This window comes from Helianthus annuus, chromosome 8 (genome assembly GCF_002127325.2).
Source record: "Helianthus annuus cultivar XRQ/B chromosome 8, HanXRQr2.0-SUNRISE, whole genome shotgun sequence".
NCBI lineage: Eukaryota > Viridiplantae > Streptophyta > Magnoliopsida > Asterales > Asteraceae > Helianthus > Helianthus annuus.
In genome coordinates, this window is record NC_035440.2 from 107,904,167 (window position 1) to 107,929,077 (window position 24,911).

At 32.6% G+C, this 24,911-nt stretch overlaps 2 protein-coding genes and 2 long non-coding RNA genes across 4 annotated transcripts; 3 read left to right on the forward strand and 1 right to left on the reverse strand.

Moving 5' to 3' along the window:
• Positions 1–1,119: 1,119 nt before the first annotated feature.
• On the reverse strand, positions 1,120–4,865 carry LOC110873622. Its single transcript, XM_022122583.2, has 3 exons — positions 4,145–4,865; positions 3,178–3,306; positions 1,120–2,804 (listed from the first exon to the last, which is right to left on the reverse strand). The coding sequence occupies exons 1-3, from the start codon at positions 4,580–4,582 to the stop codon at positions 1,356–1,358; spliced, it is 2,016 nt and encodes a 671-aa protein (XP_021978275.1). The 5' UTR covers positions 4,583–4,865; the 3' UTR covers positions 1,120–1,355.
• Positions 4,866–11,739: 6,874 nt separating this feature from the next.
• Positions 11,740–12,262, forward strand: LOC118480889. The gene is made up of 3 exons (XR_004864098.1): positions 11,740–11,844; positions 11,946–12,053; positions 12,179–12,262. It is a non-coding gene; the product is annotated as an uncharacterized LOC118480889 (long non-coding RNA).
• Positions 12,263–15,240: 2,978 nt separating this feature from the next.
• Positions 15,241–15,798, forward strand: LOC118480890. The gene is made up of 3 exons (XR_004864099.1): positions 15,241–15,347; positions 15,492–15,622; positions 15,714–15,798. It is a non-coding gene; the product is annotated as an uncharacterized LOC118480890 (long non-coding RNA).
• Positions 15,799–18,413: 2,615 nt separating this feature from the next.
• Positions 18,414–24,566, forward strand: LOC110870495. The gene is made up of 7 exons (XM_035976108.1): positions 18,414–18,507; positions 19,439–19,705; positions 19,829–20,267; positions 20,388–20,677; positions 21,449–22,570; positions 22,904–23,131; positions 23,296–24,566. Exons 1-7 carry the CDS (start codon positions 18,414–18,416, stop codon positions 24,564–24,566), a joined length of 3,711 nt encoding a protein of 1,236 aa, XP_035832001.1.
• Positions 24,567–24,911: the final 345 nt, after the last annotated feature.

The following is a 24,911-nucleotide window of genomic DNA, read 5'->3' on the forward strand; positions in this document are numbered from 1 at the left end:
GATTGTGAGACTTTTCTTTTACGTTGTAGGCTTTACCTGATTGAGACCTTTTCGACCACTTAGGTAAAACCACTGATAAAAGAAAAGTTCTTCTTGCTTTTAAATTAAACTAGGCCTTTTACGTAGGTTTTAGGGTAACAATGGTGTGGAATAAAGCCTCATTCGAAAAAAAGAGGCCAAGAAAGAAATATGATTGGATAACATGCACGTGGGCCCCCAAATCATCCTTTAGCGCTCGTTATCTACTCGGCGGAGTGGCCATAGCGCCCCTCCATAACGCCCCGGTGTTTGGGACGCTATGGAGATGATGTTGCAGGGGGCGTGAGCCCACACTAAATAACCTAAATATTAAAAAAAAAAAAATGTTCAAATCATAAAAAGTAACCAATGGTGTCTTCCAAAGTCAACGGTTCAACTCAGAATTTTCGTGTTTAACCATGCTACATCCTTAGTTGTGTTGAATTGATGTAAAAGTTGAGTCTAGAACTGTTATTGTTAAATAAGTTATAGCAACTATATTTGGAACTTTTAGTAAATTTATTTTTCGTTTTAAGAAGTAAGAAAAATACTAGAACCTAGCCTCAATAACAACACGGTCGACAATGGACCGGGTATAGAGCAGTTCCTAGCAATGCGACCATGCGCATTATAAAACCATATCTCCTACCTATCTGATACACGTTACTTATCAGGCTCATGGGTATACACGCAGTTATTGAGTATATTCATTTATGGTCATATGTGGTTAAAAAGTAACGGTTGACCATTACCCAAAATCCGATATTAAACTCATTTCAAAAAATTTAATTAAAATATCGTATACTCATTACATGTCTAGTAATTTCTTATAATTCAGTAATTTGAACAATTTCATACTATCTTAACATATCTTTTAGTGGCAGGTTGAAAAACTCTAGCCATGAAGAAGAAGAAACCTGGGATTGAAGACACATGAAACAACCTATAAAACAAGATTAATAAGGCGATAACAATGTCCGAAAACATGGTCCCGGTTTCATAGTCTTTATGAATCCTATGCACATGATCAAAACATAACAAGTCTTTATGAATCCTATGCACATGATCAAAACATAACAAGAAACCAAGCGACAAAACAAATACGAGCGAAAAACGGATCCAAAAACATGGTCCCGGTTTCATTTCATATGCCACATTATAATCCTACAACCGAACAACAATATCGCAACATCTTGAACATAAATTACCTACAAAATAGATACTCAAGATTTAAAATTTTACACGAATCGCCTTTAAAGCCACAAGCTCGAGCATCAAGATCACCGTTTTTCAGTAGCACGGACGCGAAAACGTCCTTTCTTCTTTTCTTTTAAAGTTCATATCTTCTGCTTCAACACTTGGCGCAACTGTACCTTTTGGCTTTCGATCCTCGCTTCCAATAACTTTGCCTTTAAACTATTTTTCTGCATAACTCCACGAGGCCACTCGATGCACCCTTTCATCCCTTTTGTGATATGCGGGTTGCTACCGGACCCCGGTGAACAACTCCAGTCAGACGCGCTCACCCCCGAGCTACGGTCTGGTGAAAGGTGGGCCCCGTTTGAAAGATGGCTTTCGTTTGATAGCCGCCCGTTTAACCCCTCCATCGATATAATCTTGCAATTGTCACCGTTACTCGAGTACGATGACCTCCATAACCGTGAAATCGAAGACCCTTTTTTCGGAACTTTATTATTCTGTACCACACACACTTCAGTTATTTCGGTTATTGGCGTCCCCTCGTTTTCTTCCCATTCTCTTCGGGTGCTTTTGGTGATAGACGGATCACTTCCGTTCGGCGAATAATTTGATCCTTCGTTGTTAAGATTACTCACCGTTTCCCACCCACTTTCATCATCGTCATCTTCATCATCTACATTACCGCCATTTTTATCGAACTGTTGAATGTCTTTTGCATTCATTTCGGCAAAATTAACCTCTTCGAAAACTGCATATATGTCATCTGGGTTCGCGGGCTCATACTTAAAATTACTAATTTCTTGAATGTTAACCGATTCAGCACACTGTTTTAGCGCTTCGGCTCTATTGGTCTCTTCTATATCAAGATCCGATCTTTTCGAATTCAAGAAAGCTTCAAGTTCCGTTACTAGCTTATTCATTTGAGAATATTTCTCTTCGAGTGTTACTTTCGCATCAACGAGCTTCATTTGCACGCGTTCTTCACGCCAAACTTCCGCCATTTGTAACATTTTTCTTTCATCGTCGACTTCTTCTCGCATTTTCATGGATTCCCGTTTTAACGCTTCGACTTCCGCTTTATCTTCACCTATTTCTTTAGCTAATTCGTCACATACTTCTTCCGTCAACTCTCTTGCTTTCCGTTCTTTTTCATAATCTTGCATGTACCGTTTGGCAGACAACTTAGCATCCGCTAACTCGTTGACCAACTTTGAATTAACGATTTCCATTCTCTGTCGGTTTTTTCTTTCCCGGTTCAATTCAGATTTTATATCATCAATAACCGCACGGATCTTTTCATGTTCTCGGCTCCGCCACGCGGCACGTTCTTCATTTAACTTCTTTAAAAACTGTTCAAGTTTTTTCTTTGAAGCCCGTCTTTCGGTTTCGAGATCGTGAATGCGCGCTTGGGCTGCTTCGAGCTCTGATTCGAGCCCCGACACCACCGACATCACCCCTACTTGTTCTTCTAGATGCTTTGATTCACCGTAGATTCTTTTTACATCTTCCGACGCTTTCCATGAACACGGGTCCCACTTGGTTGCACCCTCCATTGCAGAGTTCGAAAAATGGAACGTTGGTTCAAGCTAGAAGATCATAAAAGTAGAACATATAATTAACCGAGATAAAGGTAAATTATCTACACATTTCTAGCTTTATTGGTTTTCGAAAACGCACATCCAAACACAACGTTATTCCATCAGTTTACACCATTTTTGTTCATTGTCTACTTTTGGGACCGAGACAAAAGCCATATCACATCATCCTTTTTTTCTTGTTCGGCATTAATATAAATATTAATATCGGAGACAAATAAGATCAACGGTCATTGTAACATGTTAAATTTTAGGTTTCATTTGTTGGCCGAACTTAGACTTTGAATATCAAACAAACTTGAAACTACTTTCATTTTCGAATCGAGAGAAAGTTAATCAGTAAATTACAGAACAGTAAAAATACCTTGTGAAGAAACTTATTTCTTGATCCAGTAACAGAATTAGGGCTTTGTGGCACCTCTTTCATACGAGAATCAAACGACTTTCTATTGTGACGGGCAGGCGAATGGATCCCCGAATGATCAATTGCAGGCTGCAACAAACACATCATTCAAAGTCAACATCAAGTTTAAATTGATTCTCCAAGTCAACATCAAGTTTTTATTTATTTGAAACTCAACAGTTTTTCAAATATCTACACAAATACGTGGCTTGTTAACAATCGTGAAGCAAACAAACGACCCTTCATCGTATCGGACACCCAAAAGTCAAATGTAGACCTTTTTTCAGGACCATTTTAGCATATGAACTAAAAGATCTTGAAATTATGAGCTTTTACATTTTCAAACAAGCAATCATATTCTTGAAACACCAATGCCCAAAAATCCAAAATAGTTCCATTGTTCAATAAGTCAATCAATTTGAAGAAAATTATCAAAAAGGACAGATTTGGGGACAGCTTTTCTTCATGATTTGAAAAAAAAAAAAAAATTAATGTAACCCTAATTTAATAATTCTTTAACTATTAGGGTTTGTAATTAGAGAAAAAAATGGGCAGAAAAAGATTGTTGCAAATTGATTTAACCCCTAATTATTTAATTTTTTTTCACATGATTGACATTATTTATGCAATGAAATAACCCTGATTTAACAGTTATTTAATTAGGGTTTGTAATTAGAGAATGAATTGATGCACAAAAAATTGAAGTAAATAACAAAATACCAAATAGCCCTTATTATTAGAATTTTTCACATGATTGACAATATTTATGCAACGAAATAACCCTAATCCCTAAATTCATAGTTCTTTAATTAGGGTTTTTTTTATTTTTTTTTTATTTTTTTATAATCAGAACTCAAGAACTAACAATATTATTCACATTACAATGCCTCTAAACTAAACAAAAAAAAAAGTTCAACAATTTCTTTACCTGAAAACCAAACCCATTATTCTTTGCAACATTACACAACTCACCACCACCGGAAACCCCTTTTTCCGGCACCTGCAACCGCCAGAGTCCGGCAGCCAACTTCCTAGCCGACACCGTCGTCACCGCCTCCCTCCGGCGACTTTTCCGTCCAGAATCAGACTGTTTTTCACTCTCAATCTCATCATTTTTCTCCTCTTTTTCTTCCTCTTTAACCTCCACAAACTTCCACCGGAGCAGCGGAGTCTCCGGCCGTGAACCCCTTTTTCCGGCGGTCGGAATTCCGGTGCTCCTCAGCCGTAAACCGCCGCCGGAGTTCCGGGTTTTCCGAGCCGAATGTTTTTTTGAAATGGGTTTTTGTAAAAGATCCGAATCTGGTGTAAAGTTTGGAACTTTTGATGATTTGATGGCTGAAAGATCGGTTTTTCCGGTGATCTTCATGGTTTATTCCAAGATTTAGCCATAGTAGAGTTCTTTGAACCCTAAACGACGTCGTAAAAGACGGGTCACCGGGAAAATAGACGTTAGAAGAATGAAGAAACAAGATTGAGCAAAAAAGTTGTGAGATTTCTTGAGAAAGCGATGTTTTCTCTCTCTCTACTCTCTCTCACACACACTGAAGAGAGTATAACACACAGTATTAGTAGTGTGTTAGTGTGTGTATTACACGCATAATCGTACGTGAGAGAGAGATGGGGAGTTGTGTGTGTATCGATGTTTGAGGGGGTTAATGTAAATTTTGAAATTTGAGTTTTGAGTAAACAGTGAATTACAATAATGGCTCCTAGAGAGAGTATTCAATAATGTACAATATTGTCGGCTTATGAGATTTAGTGTCACAGTTCAGTCCATTGAAAGGGGTGTGTGTTAGAACAAAGGGTATGGTGAGGATAGTTCGCAAAGGTACCATTTGTTACGTAGGCGTCAACTAATCAAAGGCGGAGAATCATTCTTTTGGGGACTATCCAAGGGTGTGGTGGATGGTCCTCACTTATTTTTTATTATTATTTTTTTGATTTAATTAATTAATTAAAACAAAGTAAATAAAAGACTCACATTTAAATAAAAACCTAAAGTTACATTTAAATAAAACCTAAAAAAACACACTTAAAAAAACCTAAAGTTACATTTAAATAAAAACTAAAAAAACACACTTAAAAAAAACTAAAGTTACATTTAAAAAAAAAAAAAAAAAAAACTACACTCCCTCACTCCATTTTTTCCTAATTTTTTCCTTCATCATTTGTAAGATGTGACGGTCTTCCTCGGGATATTTGCGAAGGTCGATGGTCATTATTTTCCATTCCTCCAACTGCTGCGCTTCTTCTTGCCTCCTTTGCTTCTTCTCGGCTTGTAGTTTCTTCACATTTACCTTCTCGGTTTGCGTCTCGGTAAAGGTTTGGTTGAATGCTTTCAACTCGGTCATAATACCTTCCAACTTCGAACCACCACCACTTCCTGATCGGCTTGTTTCCTTTTTTCAGCCGTTATCTTTTTACTTTTGTCCCTTCCTGGGGGACGTTCTTCCTCTCCAATCGGCTCCTCGTCATACTCGGGCTCGTCGTTGATATTTATTTGGCAACGACCGGTTGAACCTCCAACGCTATAACTTCCTGACTCGGAAGTTTTACCGTTTGGTTGCTCGTTTTGCGCTTGCAACCTCATTTGGATTTGCCTTCCATTTTGGATTATCCTTTACAATTTGCCAAGCACGGAGATGTGGGAAAGAAGTTTTATGTTATTTTCGTATAAACGCAACGCTTCATTGAAAACATTTTCGTTGTTCCACCCACTCGGTTTGTTGGTGAGCGTTGTGTTATAAAACCCACAAAAGTGTTGGATCAACGTATTCATCTTGCGCCACTTGGAGCTGATAGAATCAACGGTTCTGTACTCACCTTGTTCCATAATCGCGTGGAATATATCAAGGGTTTCTTGCCAAAACCCATCGCTTTGTTGATTGTTACCTACAAGTTAGTAACAATAATAATATTTTGTTAGAAAAATATAGTGTACAAATAAATGTTAGTAACAATAATAATATTTTCTAAAAAAATATAATGTACAAATAATATTTAATAACAATAATAATATAATGCACAAAAAAAATTAATTTTTACCGATTATAGGAGACGTTGACAAGCCAATATATGCCTTCGCCAACGCCTCTCCCTCAATTTTTGACCATGGCCGTTGTTGTTGTTTGGCGGCCGCGTCTTCTTTTTTAACTTTTCCCTTTGTATTTTTCTTTTTTGAAGGTTCAGGTTGCGTTTCTGGCACAACCTCAACGTCATCATCTTCTTCCTCGATTTGTGTTGGATGAGCTTGTGGCGGTGGTTGATATGGCATATTTAGCGGGTTTTGCATTAGCTGCTGCATTTGATATGGCATTTGGTTGAACGGAATGTTGGGTTGTTGCATAGGGTATTGGTTTCGTTGGTTGAAAGCGTTGGGTATTTGTTGGTAACCCGCAAAAGAGTTTTCCATGGCGGGTTTGTAGCCGGGTGACGAAAACGGGAGTGAACTTGAGTTGGGATTATTTGGGTTGTAGGGATCCATAAGTTTTTTTAAGGTTGGGAGAGAATTTTTTTTATAAAAATGGGGTGAAAAGTGGAAGCTTTTGGTAAAAAAAAATGGGGTGAAAAGGTTGAATATATAGTGGTGGGGTGATTTTTATTTATTTATTTTTTTTATAAAAAAGGGATGTTACCGTGGAAGGGGGTCCACTTTTTCAAACCATTCGCTCCGTCTCCAACATCTCGTAGAGGACGATGGCGCCGCGACGGGCCCCAGGGGGCGGTGTGGGACGATCCATGACGAGGGGGATGGGCCGGAGACGAGGCCCATACCCTTTGGTCTTATGCATAGGTATGGTCCAAACTAGGGGTGTCAATCGTGTTGGGTTGGCGGGTTATGAGTTGGTGGGTTGAAATGTTTAACCCAAACCCGATCCATATTATTATTCAGGTCAAAGATTTCAACCCTAACCCGACCCATATAAATTCGGGTCAACCCGAAACCGATCCGTTTAACCCATATCTTTAAATGAGTCATACAAGTTGACGATTTATAAGCGATTTGTTGGGTTTTTAGCGGGTTATGGATAACATGTTTAATGATGAGTATGAGTGTAACAAATAAATAATATAATATGTCAAAATTAACATTATTATAACTAGCCATATAAAATAGAAACGGTAAAAACAAAATATAAAAAAAAATCTAAATAGTTAAACAGGTTAATGGGTCAACCCGTTTTTTATACGGATCAACCCGAACCCGACTCGTTTTTAATACAGATCAACCCAAACCCGACACGTTTTTGTAAACGAGTCGTGTTAGTCGACCTAAACCTGTTTTTTCGTGTTGGGTTCAGGTCAAATTGACGGGTCGTGTCAAGAATTACCACCCCTAGTCCAAACATCTTTGAATCCTTAGAAAGAAATTGTAACTTAGTCAAATCATATATATTGGTTTATTCTGTTTTGTCCATAACAAAAATATTGGGCTACAAAGAATGTCTTGTCTCAAATATCGCAAATGTGTCTCGTCTCAAATAGTTAAATGTGCTCATATATGAGTGGTACTAACATGAGTAACTTTAGGAAGTTTTTATTTGGGCAATCAAAACAAAAACTGTGAGCTTTTTTTTTTGGACAAAACTGATAATATTGATGACACAAGAGGCTAGACATTACACAAATGGTTTGATTTGGTTAATCCCTTACTTGGGTTGCACTGAAAAAGTTATATTTTAGAATCATACATGAGTCTATAAATCATATATAATTCTAACGAGTTCATAATAATTATTCGTGTTGAGTTAAATTCGCTTTTTGTATATGTATCTGATCAAAATTCTCACTTTAAGCCAAAAAAATATACTTTTATCTAGGAATCACTATGGTTTTCAAATCTTGTCGTTTCAATCCAACCTATTAACAATGTAAGAAATTTGCTTAACTTAAATGATATTTCAGTCAGCCAAGATAGGTTGAGATCGAGATCAAATTTAAATGAGTCAGCTCGCCTTGACTCCTTTATTTTATCAAGCTCAAAAGTCGAGCTCGACTCGTAAAATGTTCAAGCCGGCTCGTGAATATATTTATTTTTAATCTTTTTAATTTCTTTGATAAATATTGATAACAAAAAAACAAAATAAAAATTACACATATATGTATATGTATTATTTTTATTTTTCTAATATTTTAAAAACCCAAAAATATATTAAAAGTATTATGTGTATATATTTTGTTTCTTTTCCTATATTGTTATATGTTATTGATTAATTAAACTTAGAATGTTAATACTTCAACCCCCTCCCACACTTTTTTTATATTGAGTACACTTAAAGTTAAAATTAATCTATATAAAAAAAATCAAGCCGGCTCACAAGCCGAGCTATGCCTAGCTCGAGTTCGGCTCTTTTACAAATTGAGCTGAGCCGAGCCGGATCATTTACAAATAAGCTTTTTTCAAGTGAGCTGCGAGTTTTTTGAACACACCTAAGGTTCTTACTCTATTTGATAGATAATATGGGTCGACCACTATATACAATGTCGGTCAGACTGGCCAAAACAATTCCGATTTTCACTTTGAACCACTTTGTCTTTTTTCCGTAAAGGTTGGTCCTTATTATTAACAACAAATGAAAAGATAAATAATATAAATAAATTTAATGGTTTGGTTTACACGACCAATTTCATGCTCAAACAGTCAAGATTATTAAATCCAAAATTTTCAAACCTTAGATCAAACCAAACAAAGCTTGAACCAACCAAAGCTAACCGATTTACTTTGATTTCTAACAATTTACGAATACCTAATCAAATTGCTAGAAACTACATAAATGCTACAACAAAAGTGGTTAACCCGAAAATATTGAAGAGTAATACTTAAATTGGTAGAAAATACATACTAATACTTAAATTTATTATCTTGTTCTTGCCTCCATTTTTGACCCGATGGATTCCCGACCTTAATTTCATTAGTAAATATGAATTATTTAAACGAATACTATATGTGTATATATGAATGGGTTGGAGATGCATTGAATATTTAAACGAATACTATATGTGTGTAGATGAATGGGTTGGAGATGCATTGAATATGGATGAAGATATGTTGTTTATGAATCATGAAATCATCCATTTATCATCATCAATTACATTTTTATATTTTGGTAAGTTATATAACTTTTTAGGATAGAAATAGTTATGACTTGTGTGTTTACTTATTATTTAGAATGATTAATTGGTGATAACACTTCATCATAATAGTTAGCTTAACTTTTTTATTCTAAAACTTAGTTTGCTTTTAAACACTTTGTTTAACTTGTTTCCATTAACCTACACGGTGTGGAAGGGGCATGAAGCGCCACATCAGCAGTGTTATATTTCCCCTTCAAGACCAAAAAAGTGCAGGGTGAGGTGGAGCGTGGAATGATGGCGTGGTGTGACACGTGGTATAAACTTTTATATTCAATTTATGTTTAAAAAGAAAAAAAAATCAATAAAAACCTCACCACCCAATCAAAACAATACATCTCATCACTATCATTGCGTCCACGCCGATGAAGTTTTCCCCGCCCTCACCACACACCCTCATCAAAGTAAGAAAATTGAGAATAAACACTACTCTTTACAAACTAATATTGAATTATATTACTATGTGTAACATTTAATGTTTTGTTTGTACTCTTTACAAACTAATCTATACAACCTAATAAAAGCCTTAATTAGGGGACACATGTCCACCTACTAGGGCCTCCATACCTCTTTTTCCCGCCAAAATACACATCTCCTCATATTCTTGCAATGACCCGACACGGGATCCACCTACCCATTCGGGTCCTTAATATTCGTTCCATATTTAACACACTAAACCGTCTATCATTCCCATTTTTCTTTCTTCTCTTATACTCTTTGTGATTTTAGGGTTTTTTAACCTTCCTATCTATCGATCGACTGTCGATTATTCATCAGATCTAACCACGATTCTTGAAACATCGACGGTATGTACAACTTCTCATCAGATCTAATTTTTTTATCTGTAATTTGTTATCAATTCTGATTTTAGGGTTTTTTTTTTTCCTTTTTGTACTTTGAATGTTCATAAGGTGTTATATCGATTCTTCGGACATACAAGGTATATATGTTCTTCCTGTAATACGTAATCTTTTAATCTGTTATCTTTTATATCTATTGACTAATCATAGTCTTTTGTTATTGCCTTCCTTTTTTTTGATTCTTCATCAGGTGTTATAGATCTTCTTCAAACAAACAGGTTACTGCTTCAGAAATTTTTTGATTTTATGAAGTTGTTTTTTATTATAGTTTTTTTAATTTTAAAATTTTTGAATATGTAATCATGATATTTTTTTTTTTTTTTGTAACTGTTGTGTGTAGGTTTTGAATATGTCAGGAAGTTCATCAAGGTAATATTTATATATTCTACAATACAATATGTTTTGTACTACTCTTTATAATTATTGTGTTATATATGTAACTGTATTTATACAAATTTTTTAAATTGGAAATTATGTATATTTATTTGATTGTTATGATTTGATAAGTATTTTATATGTCTAACAGGTGTATTAGTAATTATTAATGTACATTTTTTAATTAGGTTATTCTACATATCATCTCTATGAATTCATTTTATAGTTTTTTTTACATGGTTGTTGATTTTTAAAATTTTTTAGGTTTATTGAAAGATTTAAGTTTGTGTTTATAATCTGTATAATATGTATGTGTATTTTGTTTTGTTAGATATGTTTATGTTTATGTTTATCTGAATGTTTATGTTTATCTGAACGTAATATAATTTTTATAATTCAAATCAGTAGCAGGGAGCCATCTTTCTGTAGGCATTTGAGTAGAGCCGATGAATTTATTATGGTAATTCATAATTTCTAACATATATCATATTTATATATATTTTTCCTTTTCATTATATTCCTTTGTTTATTATATTTTTTAATTAAAATTTATTTTCAATTGTTTTATTTATAAGGCTCTTCCCTCTCACGCGACGACTAAATTATAGGGTGTCTATATGGCTCCTACTAATGTTCATATAGAAACAGACGACGACCGTAAATTTACTGTTTACATAAGTGAAGCAAAAGGAATCTTTTTCCTTTTCCATGGTTGGTCTGATGTCATTACACATTTAGGAATTAAAGCTAGCACTTTTGTAATCTTCACTCCTTTGGATTCTACAACATTCAAGTTAACATACTGTGTAAATGGTTTGAGTTCTATTTGTTTCTGGTCATCCATTGTAGCTACGCCTTCTCAATTTACTGTAAGAATATTTTTTAATATATCTATATTTTGCTTATTTTTTCGTTATATTTACATTTTTTCATAATTGTTTACAAGTCTTATGTTTATTTAAAATTTGTGTTTTCATTTATACAGGTGATACCTGATTCTGTCCTTTCAAAGTCTCATGATTATACGGTTGCTGATATAATTTCAACTATGTATTTAGGCAATAAAGAGTTTCATGTTAAAGTTCAAAGTTGTAATGGTAAAGTCTGCTTTACAGCGGGTATTGATGTGATAGTTACTCAATATCAATTGGAGGCTGGTTCTTATTTTTTATTTACAAAATGGTTTGGTCATTCTTTCCATTTAAGAGTATTTGATAAAAATGGTATTGAAATGAACTTTGATCATGTACATGTCGATGATGTAAGTATTTTTTTTTTGTTTATTATTTATATTTAAAATATAAATATAATAATAGATTATTTGAATTATTAAATCTAACAAATTTTATATGTAAGTTTCAGGTTGATATTGCACCTATTGATTCTCTTCAAGATCTGCCTCCCACTGCTGTTGCTGAACAAGCCACTGGACATATTATTCGTTTTGTTCGAATGGCTGCTGACTATTTTGTAAGTTGTAATATCTTTTTAGTTACTAATAAATATTAAATATATACTTTTTTTACATAATACATAACTTATATAAGATATAAGATTGATGTTCTTATTAATTTAAATTTTTAAATAAAATACAGCGGCTTCCTGATGATGTTTCCATAAAGGCTAAACTTGATTTGGGTGTTAAAAGTATCACAATCAGACTTTTGCATCTTAATCCTCAAAAGGAATTTCCTAATGGTACTATACGTCAAGCGAGACTCGAAGGTTATTGTTATGCATTAAGTAGTTGGTCGAGATTAATGAACATTGCTGGCATTAAGGTGGGTGACACGGTTTATTTTTGTTTTGACGAAACTGAACAAGTTTTGAGTGTAGAAAGGGTTGTTTCTCCTTTGAACCATATTTAGTACTCCTTTGACATTATGGGTTTGTTTTTTTTGGTTTTTATATGATACGTATATTAATTACTTATGTCTATACAATTTTATCACAAACTTTATAGTTTTAAACTTTTAGTTATTACAATTTATATTATCTGACCTATGTTTGGACTATTAGTTTGTGTTCCCATTATTGAATTGCCCGTTATCCTAATATCAAGTTATATTAAATTTTTACTGTGTATGATTAGAATAGAAAAACAATGTTTAAAAAGATTGATCCAAATAAACCATAAAGAAATAAATTTTACAATATTAATCCATATTACATATAGAAAACATTTGTTAATAACTGATGTTAACATCATAGTTATCATAGTTAGTAAATATAAATAAACATATTAAGATATTTTACCATGTCTGTTTATTACTCTTTATTATAAACCTAAATATTTTGAGTTAGATTATACATTAATTAATAAAAATGTAAATCGGAAAAGTGATTCATATATCTGTCTTCTTCATACTGTTCGCTTTTATCTATATAAGCTTAATATAAAATATAAAATGTTTACCTCATTTTACAATTTCAACGTTAAAAAATTATTAATTTTGACTGATTTTGTATTGTATGCACCATAAATTATTTGAACATATTCTTTTTAATAGAAGATTTGTTTGAGTTGTTGTTTTTTTTCTTATTTTTAATTTTAATTTTAGCCTGTATCTGTTTTTCATTGAAGCTCTGTTGCATGGTTGATAATTAACATTACTGTTGATTTTCAGTATAGAATCTGATGTCTAATTCGCATTCAAACATGTTTTTGTAGGTTTATAGTATTCCTGTGCCGTCTACATTGATGTATACATTAAGGTATATGCTTTTTTACTAACGTATTGTATTATAATATCCCTGTGACTTATTCAGTAAGGTATATTTCCAATTCAAACCTGTTTTGTTAAGAAGAAACGTTCAGTTGAATAAAAAATCAGTCAATATGATTTGCTTGGAACATAGAGGCGTCGTTGATATTGCCAAGGAGTCTCAGGAAATGTTAAGTTATATAATTTTCTTACACTCCTTAGCAATGTCAACGACTCCTAAAAAAAGTTCATTCGAATCTCTCTGACTGATAGCTTCATCGACAGATTGTTTCTTTTTCTCATCACAGATTTCCTATATATTCCTTTCAATACTTAATCGCCCTGTTTTCATTATATATGGAAAATTGTTTATAATTTAATGTTTCAAACGTTAACTTGAGAAGCGTTCTCTTTTTTTTGTTCATCATCAGACATCCAAATACAAGCATCGGTAAGTATATTGCACCTCTCTTTCACATTTGTATATTTTATTATATATAACCACAATTATAGTTATTTGCTTTTTATGTTCTATTTAAATGATTCGATTATACATTAATAACAAAAACTGTACATCGGAAAAGTGATTCATATAAATGTCTGCTTCATACTGTTCAATCATATCTATATATCTATATATCTATATATCTTTATATATCTATATATACTGAATACAATAAGTAAAATAGGTTTATTTATTTTTAGAAACAATATGTAATTTTTAGGAATGGTGATTACTGTATTATTTACTTATATAACAACCGTAAATTTTGTTTATGTTACTAATGATACACGTAAAATATTCATTTATTTTTGGAAAGAAGTTTCAAATTGATTTTATCAATAATAATTCGTTATTATATTTTTTTAAAGAATATTCAAAGTCATACTATCCATATTCAGTTTTTTAGTATTTTTTTGGTATTGATTTAGAAGATGTTGTTGATTGGATCTTGATTGCTGTTTGCTGATGCTGATTTTGAGTCTTGATGCTTGATTATTCAAAATTTATCATTTTTATTATAATAATTGATTGTTTCCTTATATACCTTTTCATTTTGGTACTATAAATATTATTTCAAAACTTCATCCATTTCCGCATTGTGTCATTCATATTACTGCATTATTTGGTTACGTTCTAATTTTTCATCGTACAATTTTTATAGAACCATATTATAAACTTCTTTGACTTCTTTGATTTAAAAGATTTCTTATAAACTATTTCTGTATTTCGAAAATTGTTATGCATTTTGTTTATTTTACTTAGATTCATATTCTTTAGTTATCTTGATTCGTATATTGAAATACGTTTTATTTCGTCTGATAGATATAATGGAGAACCATAACATTACTATGTTCAGAGCTGTTGATGCCTTTCAAGAGCGGTTTTCTGTCAAGGTTAGGGTGATCAGGGTTTGGGAACACCCTGAAAGGAGGAATCCCAGTCAGTTATACTCATTTGACATGATTCTAATGGACGAAGAGGTATATTTATTTTATTTTTATCAAATTTTAAATATATATATGAATTTTTTTTTAAATTTATACTTTATTAAGTATAATTTTCATACGTTATACAGGGGACAAAGATGGAGGCAACATGCTTGAATAGAGTTTTACCACAATTTCGCCCGTCATTAGTTGAAAAGAAATGTTTGATTATCAGGAATCCATTTATAGGTTTTAATAACTCTACGTACAGGTATGTTGACAATCAAAATAGGCTATGTTTCCAGGGGACAACCGAAGTTATTCCATGTGAGGATATTGGTGGATCACCGTATGGTTTTGATTTCTTGAGTTTTGCGGACCTCTTGAACAGTAATGGTATTTCAAACTCTACAGTAGGTATGTATGTTATAGTATTTTTTAAAAAGATGTTACTCTTTTTTTAATTAATATTTTTTATTTTCATTGTGTGGCGTCTTCTTATTGATCTATTTTTTATTGTTGTAGATGTTATTGGTTATTTGGTTCGATCATTTCCTAAAGAGACTGTAACTAACAAATTAACTGGAAAGCAGGCTGTTAAGGTTACTATAGAGATATCTGATCTGGAGTAAGCAATTAACCCTTATTTTAAAATCCAGTATACATATTATTGTTACAATTAATATGTTTGTATATTTTTACCATACTTATATAATGAAACTTATCCAACTTTATTTATACCATTTTTTTATGAATTTGATTAATTACTTAGGGGTCGGACGGTATTTCTTACTCTGTGGGATCAATACTGTGATAAAGTTTTGTCGTTTTTTGAGAGTATCAAGGGAAAAAATATTCATGCAATCATTATATTGCAGTTTGGCAAGGTCAAGTGGTGGAATGGTTTGTTTTCTTTCTTTAATAACTTTTTTTTATTAAAATCTTACTTATTTTATATATTTATTATTTCTAACATTCAACTGTTTATTTATAGGGGTTGCGTATGTTAACAATTCATACACCGTTAGTCGTCTTTTTTGCAATCATGATTGTCCTGAAGTCGATGAGTTCAGAAACCGGTATGAAAAAAAAATTGTACACATTATTTCTTATCTATCTTATCTATTGAATTAATTGAATTAATATCCATATTATGATGAATGTATAACTTATAAAAATATAAATTTTTATTTTTTCTATACAACAGTTTGTTTGAAAATTCTATTGAAGTCAGTGAATCCACGAGCCTTGGTTCCATGGCAAAATCTGTTGAAGAGGAAATCTTGCAAAGCAAAGACTTTATGAATATTTGTGATGTCTTTTCGCTTAAGACGGTATCATTTTTTGATAATTTAAAACTTTTCCGTAAAACTTTACTTTATATTTTTTTATGTTGTCATATACATATGCAGGTTTGCAAGGTCATTATTCTGGGTAATATACTGGGTGTTTACAAAGATGAAGGATGGTTCTATGAGGGTTGTAATAGATGTAACAAGAAGATCAACAAAGTTGTTAATCTGAGTGAGGACACCCAGGAATCAGGTTCAGCTGTTACAAAGGAGGTTCTTACCTGTGTATCTGATCGTTGTGCTTTTAAAACTATAACTTCAGAACCTGTGTATCTGATCGTTGTGCTTTTAAAACTATAACTTCTTCACTCAAGTAAGACAATAGACCTTTTGAACCCTCAAATTTTTTAAGTATAACATTTGTTTTTGGTTTTAAAATATGTACTTATGCTATCAATAGGTTTAAGATTCAACTTAGAGTTCAAGACCCATCAGCTTCTGTTACACTTACTTTGTTTGATCGTGAAGCACGGAAGTTGTTAGGAAAGTCTGTTGATGATATTCTTACTGCTAACCCTGAATTTGTAAGTTTTATTTTTTGTATTAAAATTGGTTATGTTTTGTATGTACAAAAAATTTCATCATAAATGATAAAATATTTTACTATTTTTCAGCGTTCTGATTCCATGAAGATTCCTGCTGAAGTTGACACATTGGTTGGCCAGACTGCTGCTTTTAAAATTGATGTTACTGGCTACGTCTTGAAGTATAACATCCATAAGTACGGTATACTGAAGCTGTCTGTGGATCCTAACGTTATATCTGTTCTTCAAGAGAAGCAATCCTCTTCACAGATAACTGTATGTTATATAAATTTTTTTACCTTATTGATTTACGTTTAAAATATTTTACTTTCCTGTAGTTTATATTTTTTTTATATGAACAAAATATGCAGTCTTCTCAAAATATGTCTCTCAATGTTGATGCTTCAGAATTTGAATCTCAGACATCTGATGGTTTCAAGGTATTCGTGTCAAATTTTGTTTTCTTCCTCTTTGTTTTATTATATATATGTTCAAATATGATATGCAATTGTAACCTGTTACATTTGTCTTTTGTTAGAACTCTGCTTCCAAAAGAATCGAAAACACTACTCCTGTGTCTAACATGGCGAGCACCGTTTCACCTGTTTCATTGGATCTCACTGATACTCCTGATTCCATGTTAGCTAAGGATGAAGTGAAGCGAAACTTGGTTCAAGTCTACGATGTTGAAGAAGATTCTCACACATCTGCAACGAAGATCCAAAAGACTGGAGAGGTTCAGGATTTCAACAGTGCGGAGAAGAGGAAACTCTTAATTCCTAAAGTTGAGAAATAGTTTTCAAGTTTTCATAACATTAAGATATTTGGTGACTTTTGAGAAGTTGGTTTTTCTTGATGTCGTCTATAACAATTGATTGTTTGAATTCGTGGTTTGGATTTATCGTTTTTATTTGATGGTACGGACAATACATGTTTTGAATTTCCAAAGTTGTGATATTTGGTTTCGAGTAATAATTTTTATTTTAATGTACCTGTTTTTTTTATTTCCTTAACACTATTTCTTCCGGACAATACATGTTTTGAATTTCGAAAGTTGTGATATTTGGTATCGAGTAATAATTGTCATTTTAATGTACCTGTTTTTTTCTAATAATTATTGTTTATGTCTTTTTTTTTACATTTCAGTTAACACTAATTAATAGTATATGCGTATTTTGTATGTGGTTTTTATTATAACAAATCATTTGTCTTTGAACATTTATTATGATAACAACTATCGAAATTTTACAATCTGTAGAAAAAACAAATAAGATTTTTTTAAGTATATTTTTTACATGACTTTATGGTGTCCACTATTAGTTACTAAAAAATATTTTGTTTAAATATGGTCATGTGTGCTAATTATAGAAAGCATACCTATCGGATATGTGATTTTGCTACATTCCATATGTATTTATGATCCAACTAATAAGTTATTTAAAAAACGGCTAATTACCTATAATGTAGATTTCTTAAATTTAGGGTACACCATAATGCATTATTTCTTAATTACTATCAATTAAATTTATATCCATATAAGGTTATTTCCTTTTCACTACTTGAATACACTCTCATGTATTCTTATTTATATGTACCTCATTTCTTCTCACAACAAAGAACATCATCATCGAATTTGACAAAGTATGAAATAGTGTTCTATTATGCTTACCGGTTTCATGTGATATAAGGTACGTGTTCTATCCTCATTATACATTTACTTTATCTATCTTTATATATATATATTATTTATTATATATATTATATATAAACTTATGTCCAACAATATATGACAACTAATTACAGTTTGCATTTTAGAAAATGTCTCACATTCGTAAAGGTTCATCCGCATCAAGTCCCGATTTACGTAACATAAATGTTACTTCAGGAACTCCTTTGTCTGATATATCTAACGGTATGTTCTATTATTAATTCAATTATCGTTTCAGTTCATTTCATTGTTTTACTAATTCATATATCATCTCAGTTGATACATGCAGCAACATTGACAAACCTGAACCTGTCCAAAGAACAAAAGCTAGAAGAATATATTCCAACAGTAAAAGATTCAATACAACCTCATCGCAGACTTAATCCACACTAAATTATTCAACTCATAATAATAAAGAAAATGTAACTTCAACCACATCTACCGTGTATAACAGATCATTATGTAGGCCTGGTATAAACATCAATTTTTCATCTGGTATATCATATTCGGAAACTCATAATACGAATCTTCCTTTTTCAACAAATCCTTCACATGATATTTCCAATGGTATTTTCAAATCTATACTACTTACTTTATTACAAAATTTATATTTATATAAATTTAACTAATGTATATGTCATTTGAGTTTCTATACGTGATGTAGACAAGGATGAGGCTGCAAACAGAAGGAAGGCCAGACGTATATACTTGAATAGCAAAAGATTGAATAAAAATTCAACACAGACTCAATCGTCACTAACTTCTTATACGCCAAATAAAGAGAATATTAGTCCGAACACTACTTTTACGTTGAATAGATCCTCTTTTAGCGTCCTCTCAAGTATCAATGTCTCTTCCGGCTCATCTAAATTCAATTCAGGTAATGCGCGAGTAATGTTGTTTTTAACATATTATGTAATAAAGTGTTTTTCTTATATCATCAAGTGTTTTATAAACCATAACAACTTTATATCTCTCAAATTTTACTAATTCATGTCATTTATGTACATTAATTTTATTTTAGTTACCAATATTATTATCAAGCTTTTTAATATATAGTTAACGAAATTATATATTTTTTTAAGTATGTTTTTATTATATGATTTTATATCATTTGTTATAATAATTTTTATAGGAAACATTGCATCTTCCAGTGGTATCCCAAGAAACATTACAAGCAACTCAGCATCAGTCATGATACCTTCTTCATCGTCTACAATTCCACCAAATACTGTTATAGCATCAGACGAACCTTCACCATTGATAAGAATGTCATCAGGAAAGCGGAAATTAGTAAGAAAACGACGAAACTTAACACCTATACCTATTATTGATTTGACAACAGATGATGATAACGAGGTTGCTGATATCATTGATCAACATTTAAAAGGTGTTTCAAAAGGTATAGTTAATCCTCTTTTATTTAATACTGCTTCAATTATTTATTTTCATATTGTTTTTTAACAACATAGATTTATTATTTTTAATAACATTAATCTTTTAACTGAAATAAACAAATGTACAGACTACTTGGATCATGGTGACCAGATTATCATGTGTCGAACGTGTAGCGCAAAGCTATGGAAAGCAGAGGCGGATAGGGGAGAACAGAAGCGAAATAAACCTAACTATTTCCTTTGCTGTTCATACGGCAAAGTTTTGTTACCTGATTTTAAGCAGCCTCCTGAAATTTTGAAAGATCTATATGTTGGCGTCAGTGCGAAGAGCAAATTCTTTTTAAAAAACATTCGTCGTTATAATTCTATGTTCTCATTTACATCTATGGGAGGAAGGATTGACAAAACTATCAACCGTGGAAATGCACCTTATGTCTTTCGATTAAGTGGTCAAAATTATCATACTATTGGGAGTCTATTACCTGATGATGGAAAGGAGCCAAAATTCAGCCAGTTGTATATATACGACACAGATAATGAAATATTTAATCGACAAAATGCAGTTGGGTATGTATTAATTTCATAGTGTTTATAATTACCTATAATTGTCGATTTATTTTATATGATATTAATGTTAGTAATACATATATAATCGCTACTAATCCATACATTTTGTTACTTTTATAGGGGCTCAAACACTTCTTTTACAATAACTGAGTCAGCTTTTGATGTTCAGATCATTGAGGAACTTACACTTATGTTAGACACTAACAACGCTTTGGTTAAAATTTATCGACAAGCTAGAAATTGTTTAAACGAAAACCCTTACATCGACTTGAAGCTTTGTCTAATTGGTAAAAGATCCAAAGATGGTAGGACATATAACCTTCCTGAAGCTTCTGAAGTTGCTGCATTAGTTATTGGAGATCTGACTCAAGCTGTTGAGAATCGTGATATAGTAGTGAAAACAAGATCTGGTCGGATTGAGCGCATAAGTGAATTACATCCTTCTTATCTTTCTCTACAATACCCTCTTTTATTTCCATACGGAGAAGATATGTAATACTAATAAAAAAAACGTAACGTTATTTAAAAATAGTAGCCTTTAGATGTTATCGTATAAATAAACATACCAGAATTAACTCTACCGAGCAACTTGCCTTCTTTCAATTCTTTTGTTATGGCATCTAGTTTTATCTTGAAAATTCGACACAAAATGTCCGGTCTATCTTCAGGCCTTATCGTTGTATCTTTTAAAAACCTTTGCACCTCCGGCCATTTTGGATTACACGTAATAGTGATGAAAAAATCTGGATACCCAAACCATTTGCACAAAGACATTGCATCTAAGTAATTTTGCATCATATATCGAGAACCGCCAGTGAAGGAAGATGGAATAAAGATACGTGTTCCAATTTTTGACATATCTTTTTTTTCCAGCATTACTTGCATTCTGAATATTCTGAACAGTTTCTGACCTCAAATGAGTTTGTTGTCGCCGTATGTAAAACAACCTTTCACTCTCAATCATAGTGTAAGCATCAACAACAAATTGTTGGAAAAGTCTTTTTGAATTATGAATCAAAGAAAACTTATCGACACGATCTTGTAGTCTATAAGCAAAGAACTCACGCATAGTACACATTGGACGTTTGCTGTTCGTGTCTGGATTGAGACCTCTTTAATGTTGATAATATAAGTTACTTTTTCGTTCTAATTTATTATATATTTGTTGTTGTACTCTGTAGTTGTCTATACTGTTGAGTTTCAAAAACGCGGACTTCCTCATGCACACATATGTGTATTCATGCATTCTGACAGCAAGATTCTATCTGTTGACCAACTAGATCCAATCATTTCTGCCGAAATTCCAGACATAGCCGAGGATCCAGAGTTATATAAACTTGTGGCAGACTACATGATTCATGGTCCGTGTGGTCCTCTCAATATGAATTGTCCTTGCATGATCGATCGTAAGTGTTCCAAGAAGTTTCCTAAGAAATTTGTTAACGAAACATGTTTGGATAAAAAAGGATTTCCAGTTTACCGTCGAAGGGATTCTGGCCTATCTGTTGTTAAATCACGTGTGAACGTAGACAATAGATATGTTGTTCCATATAGTAAAGTTTTGTTAAAAAGATACCAGGCGCATATTAACGTTGAATGGTGCAATCAAGTTGGTTCTATCAAATATTTGTTCAAGTACATTAACAAAGGCCCAGATAGAACTACTCTTAGAGTTGTTGAAAGTGGAAATCAGGATGAGCAGGAACCTGTAGTCGATGAGATAGAAAAGTATTACGATTGCCGGTATATTTCTGCATGCGAATCTGTTTGGAGGATCTTTTCATATGATATTCATTATCGATATCCCGCAGTTATTCGATTGCCGTTCCATTTACCTGGTCAGCAAAACGTAGTATATGGCGCAGACGATGACATTGACGAGGTTCTTAACAAACCATCTGTTGCTTCTACTATGTTCTTATCTTGGATGAAGTGTAACGAAAAATTACCTGAGGCACGTAATCTTACTTATGTTGAGTTTCCATCAAAGTATGTTTTTAAATTAAGAACTCGCAGTTGGGATATAAGGAAACGACATCCTTCAATCGGTAGGATTCATTCGGTGTTTCCTTCAGCTGGTGAAGCATACTACCTCAGAATATTATTGAACAAAGTAAAGGGACCAAAATCTTTTGAAGATATTCGTACTGTAAATGGTAATTTGTATCCAACTTTCAGGGACGCATGCTATGCGCTAGGGCTTTTGGACGATGATAACGAGTACATTGAAGCTATCAAAGAAGCTAATTTGTATGGAAGTGCTACTTATCTACGGACGTTATTTGGAACAATGCTGATGTCTGGTAGTTTGTCTAGACCTGATTTTGTATGGGAGAAAACATGGACGTATTTATCGGATGACATTTATATAGACAAGAAAAACATTTGAATGTTGATGGTATGTCTTTTTTTTAATTTTTGCATGTTATCTAATATTCAATTAATATATTTATTAAATTAAATTTTTTTTGTTGATAATTTTTTTATATGAATGACATAAAAAAAACTTCATTTGTACAAATTTTTTTTTGTTATTTACCCTTCAAGTTCATTTATGTATATTTACCAAAATATACTTTAATATTCGACAGTACGAATTATTGTATTATTAAATACATCTTCAATTTTGTTTGCAGGTTTAAATTATTCTGACGAAGAAATAAAGAATTTGGCGTTGTTAGAGATTGAGAAGTTCTTACTTCGTAATAATTCATCTCTGAGGAACTATTCAAATATGCCTTATCCTGATGATGAGTCTATTTCTTCGTCTAACAATCGATTGATCAACGAGGAGTTATCTTATTTCCAAAATACCATGGAAGATGAGTTGAATAATATGTTACTACTTTTAACAGATGAGCAACGTAATGTTTTTATCAGATTATGGAATCTGTTAGAACAAACAAAGGTGGTGTCTTTTTTGTTTACGGATATGGTGGCACCGGTAAGACCTTTCTTTGGAAGACATTGTCGGCAGCAATTCGAAGTAAGTCTGAAATTGTTTTAAATGTTGCTTCAAGCGGTATAGCTTCTTTGCTACTTTCTGGAGGTCGAACAGCCCATTCTCGATTTTCCATCCCTCTGAATCTAAATGAGGATTCTCTTTGCCGCATGAAGCCTGGATCTGAACTTGCGTGTCTTTTAAAAAAAACACAACTTATTATATGGGATGAGGCTCCTATGATCCATAAACATGCCTTTGAAGCATTGGATAGAACCTTAAAAGATATATTGATGCCTGATTGTTCAAATAGCGAAGCTTTACCATTTGGAGGAAAGGTAATTGTATTTGGTGGTGACTTTAGACAGATTCTTCCTGTTGTTCCTAATGGCTCTAGACAGGATATCGTGAATGCTTCCCTGAGTTCGTCATATATATGGAATAAATGCAAGTTACTAAGGCTAACAAAAAACATGAGGCTTACTGTTGGCATGAATCATGGTGATATTGACAAGACAAAAGAGTTTGCTAAATGGCTTTTGGATATTGGCGAGGGAAAACTTGGTGGTCGCAACGACGGAGAAGCTCTTATTGATATACCTCAAGAACTTTTGATTACTGAGTCCACTAACCCTATTGGTAATCTGATCAACTTTGTGTATCCGTCGATACTTGAATCGTTCAATGATCCAAATTATTTTCAGGAAAGAGCCATACTTGCTCCTAAGAACGACGTTGTTCACGAGATAAATGATACCTTATTAGCAATGTTTCCTGGTGATCATAAAGAGTATCTAAGTTCAGATTCCATCTGCCAATCTGAGAATGTAACTGACCATATTCGACACAATGTTTACCCCCCCGATGTTCTAAATGGTCTTAAGGTTTCAGGAATGCCGAATCATAAATTGGTTTTAAAAGTTGGTGTTCCTATCATGCTGTTACGTAACCTTGATCAGAAAAACGGTCTGTGCAATGGTACAAGATTACAAGTCGTAAAACTTGGTGATCGGATTATTGAAGCCAAAGTGATTTCTGGTAATAATATTGGTACTAGAACTTTTATACCAAGGATCAATCTTTCCCCCTCTGACAAACGAATACCTTTCAAGCTTCAAAGAAGGCAATTCCCGATAGCTGTGTGTTTTGCAATGACGATAAATAAAAGTCAGGGACAGTCGTTATCTAAGGTTGGTTTGTTTCTAAAGCAGCCCGTTTTCACTCACGGACAACTATATGTTGCAGTTTCAAGAGTCAAAAGCATGGATGGTTTAAGGATGTTAATATTAGATGTTGAGGGAAACGTTACTAATAAGACTACAAATGTTGTATACAAAGAGATATTCTCAAATTTATAGTTTTGATTCGAAGTTTCATTATTTTAATATTAATATCCAACTGTCATATTATTTATTCCTTTACTCCGAGATTTATATTTCCATTTTACTTTATATTTTTTTATACATTTCATTTGTAATATATATCACATACAACTTATAAAAATAATCTTAACCACATATAAACAAACACAAGTTAGTTTGTAAATAGATATATTTAAACATTGAAAACCAACAAGTACTTATGCATGATACCAACTGTTAATTACATTCAAATGTATGGTACTTTGTTAGATTATATAATAGTAGTTGTCTTTTGTCACACCCCCAAATTACCACCTAGGGTATGTCCCTATTGGAGATGCA

Excerpts from the sequence above, each read along its gene's own strand:
- LOC110873622 (XM_022122583.2), bottom strand. The coding sequence starts at position 4,582 with ATGAAGATCACCGGAAAAACCGATCTTTCAGCCATCAAATCATCAAAA. Across the intron at positions 3,307-4,144 it reads ATAATGGGTTTGGTTTTCAG|CCTGCAATTGATCATTCGGG; the intron begins GTAAAGAAATTG and ends TGTTTGTTGCAG. Across the intron at positions 2,805-3,177 it reads GAAATAAGTTTCTTCACAAG|CTTGAACCAACGTTCCATTT; the intron begins GTATTTTTACTG and ends ATGATCTTCTAG.
- LOC110870495 (XM_035976108.1), top strand. The coding sequence starts at position 18,414 with ATGTCTCACATTCGTAAAGGTTCATCCGCATCAAGTCCCGATTTACGT. Across the intron at positions 19,706-19,828 it reads TTTAAAAGGTGTTTCAAAAG|ACTACTTGGATCATGGTGAC; the intron begins GTATAGTTAATC and ends ACAAATGTACAG. Across the intron at positions 22,571-22,903 it reads TGGAACAATGCTGATGTCTG|GTTTAAATTATTCTGACGAA; the intron begins GTAGTTTGTCTA and ends TTTTGTTTGCAG.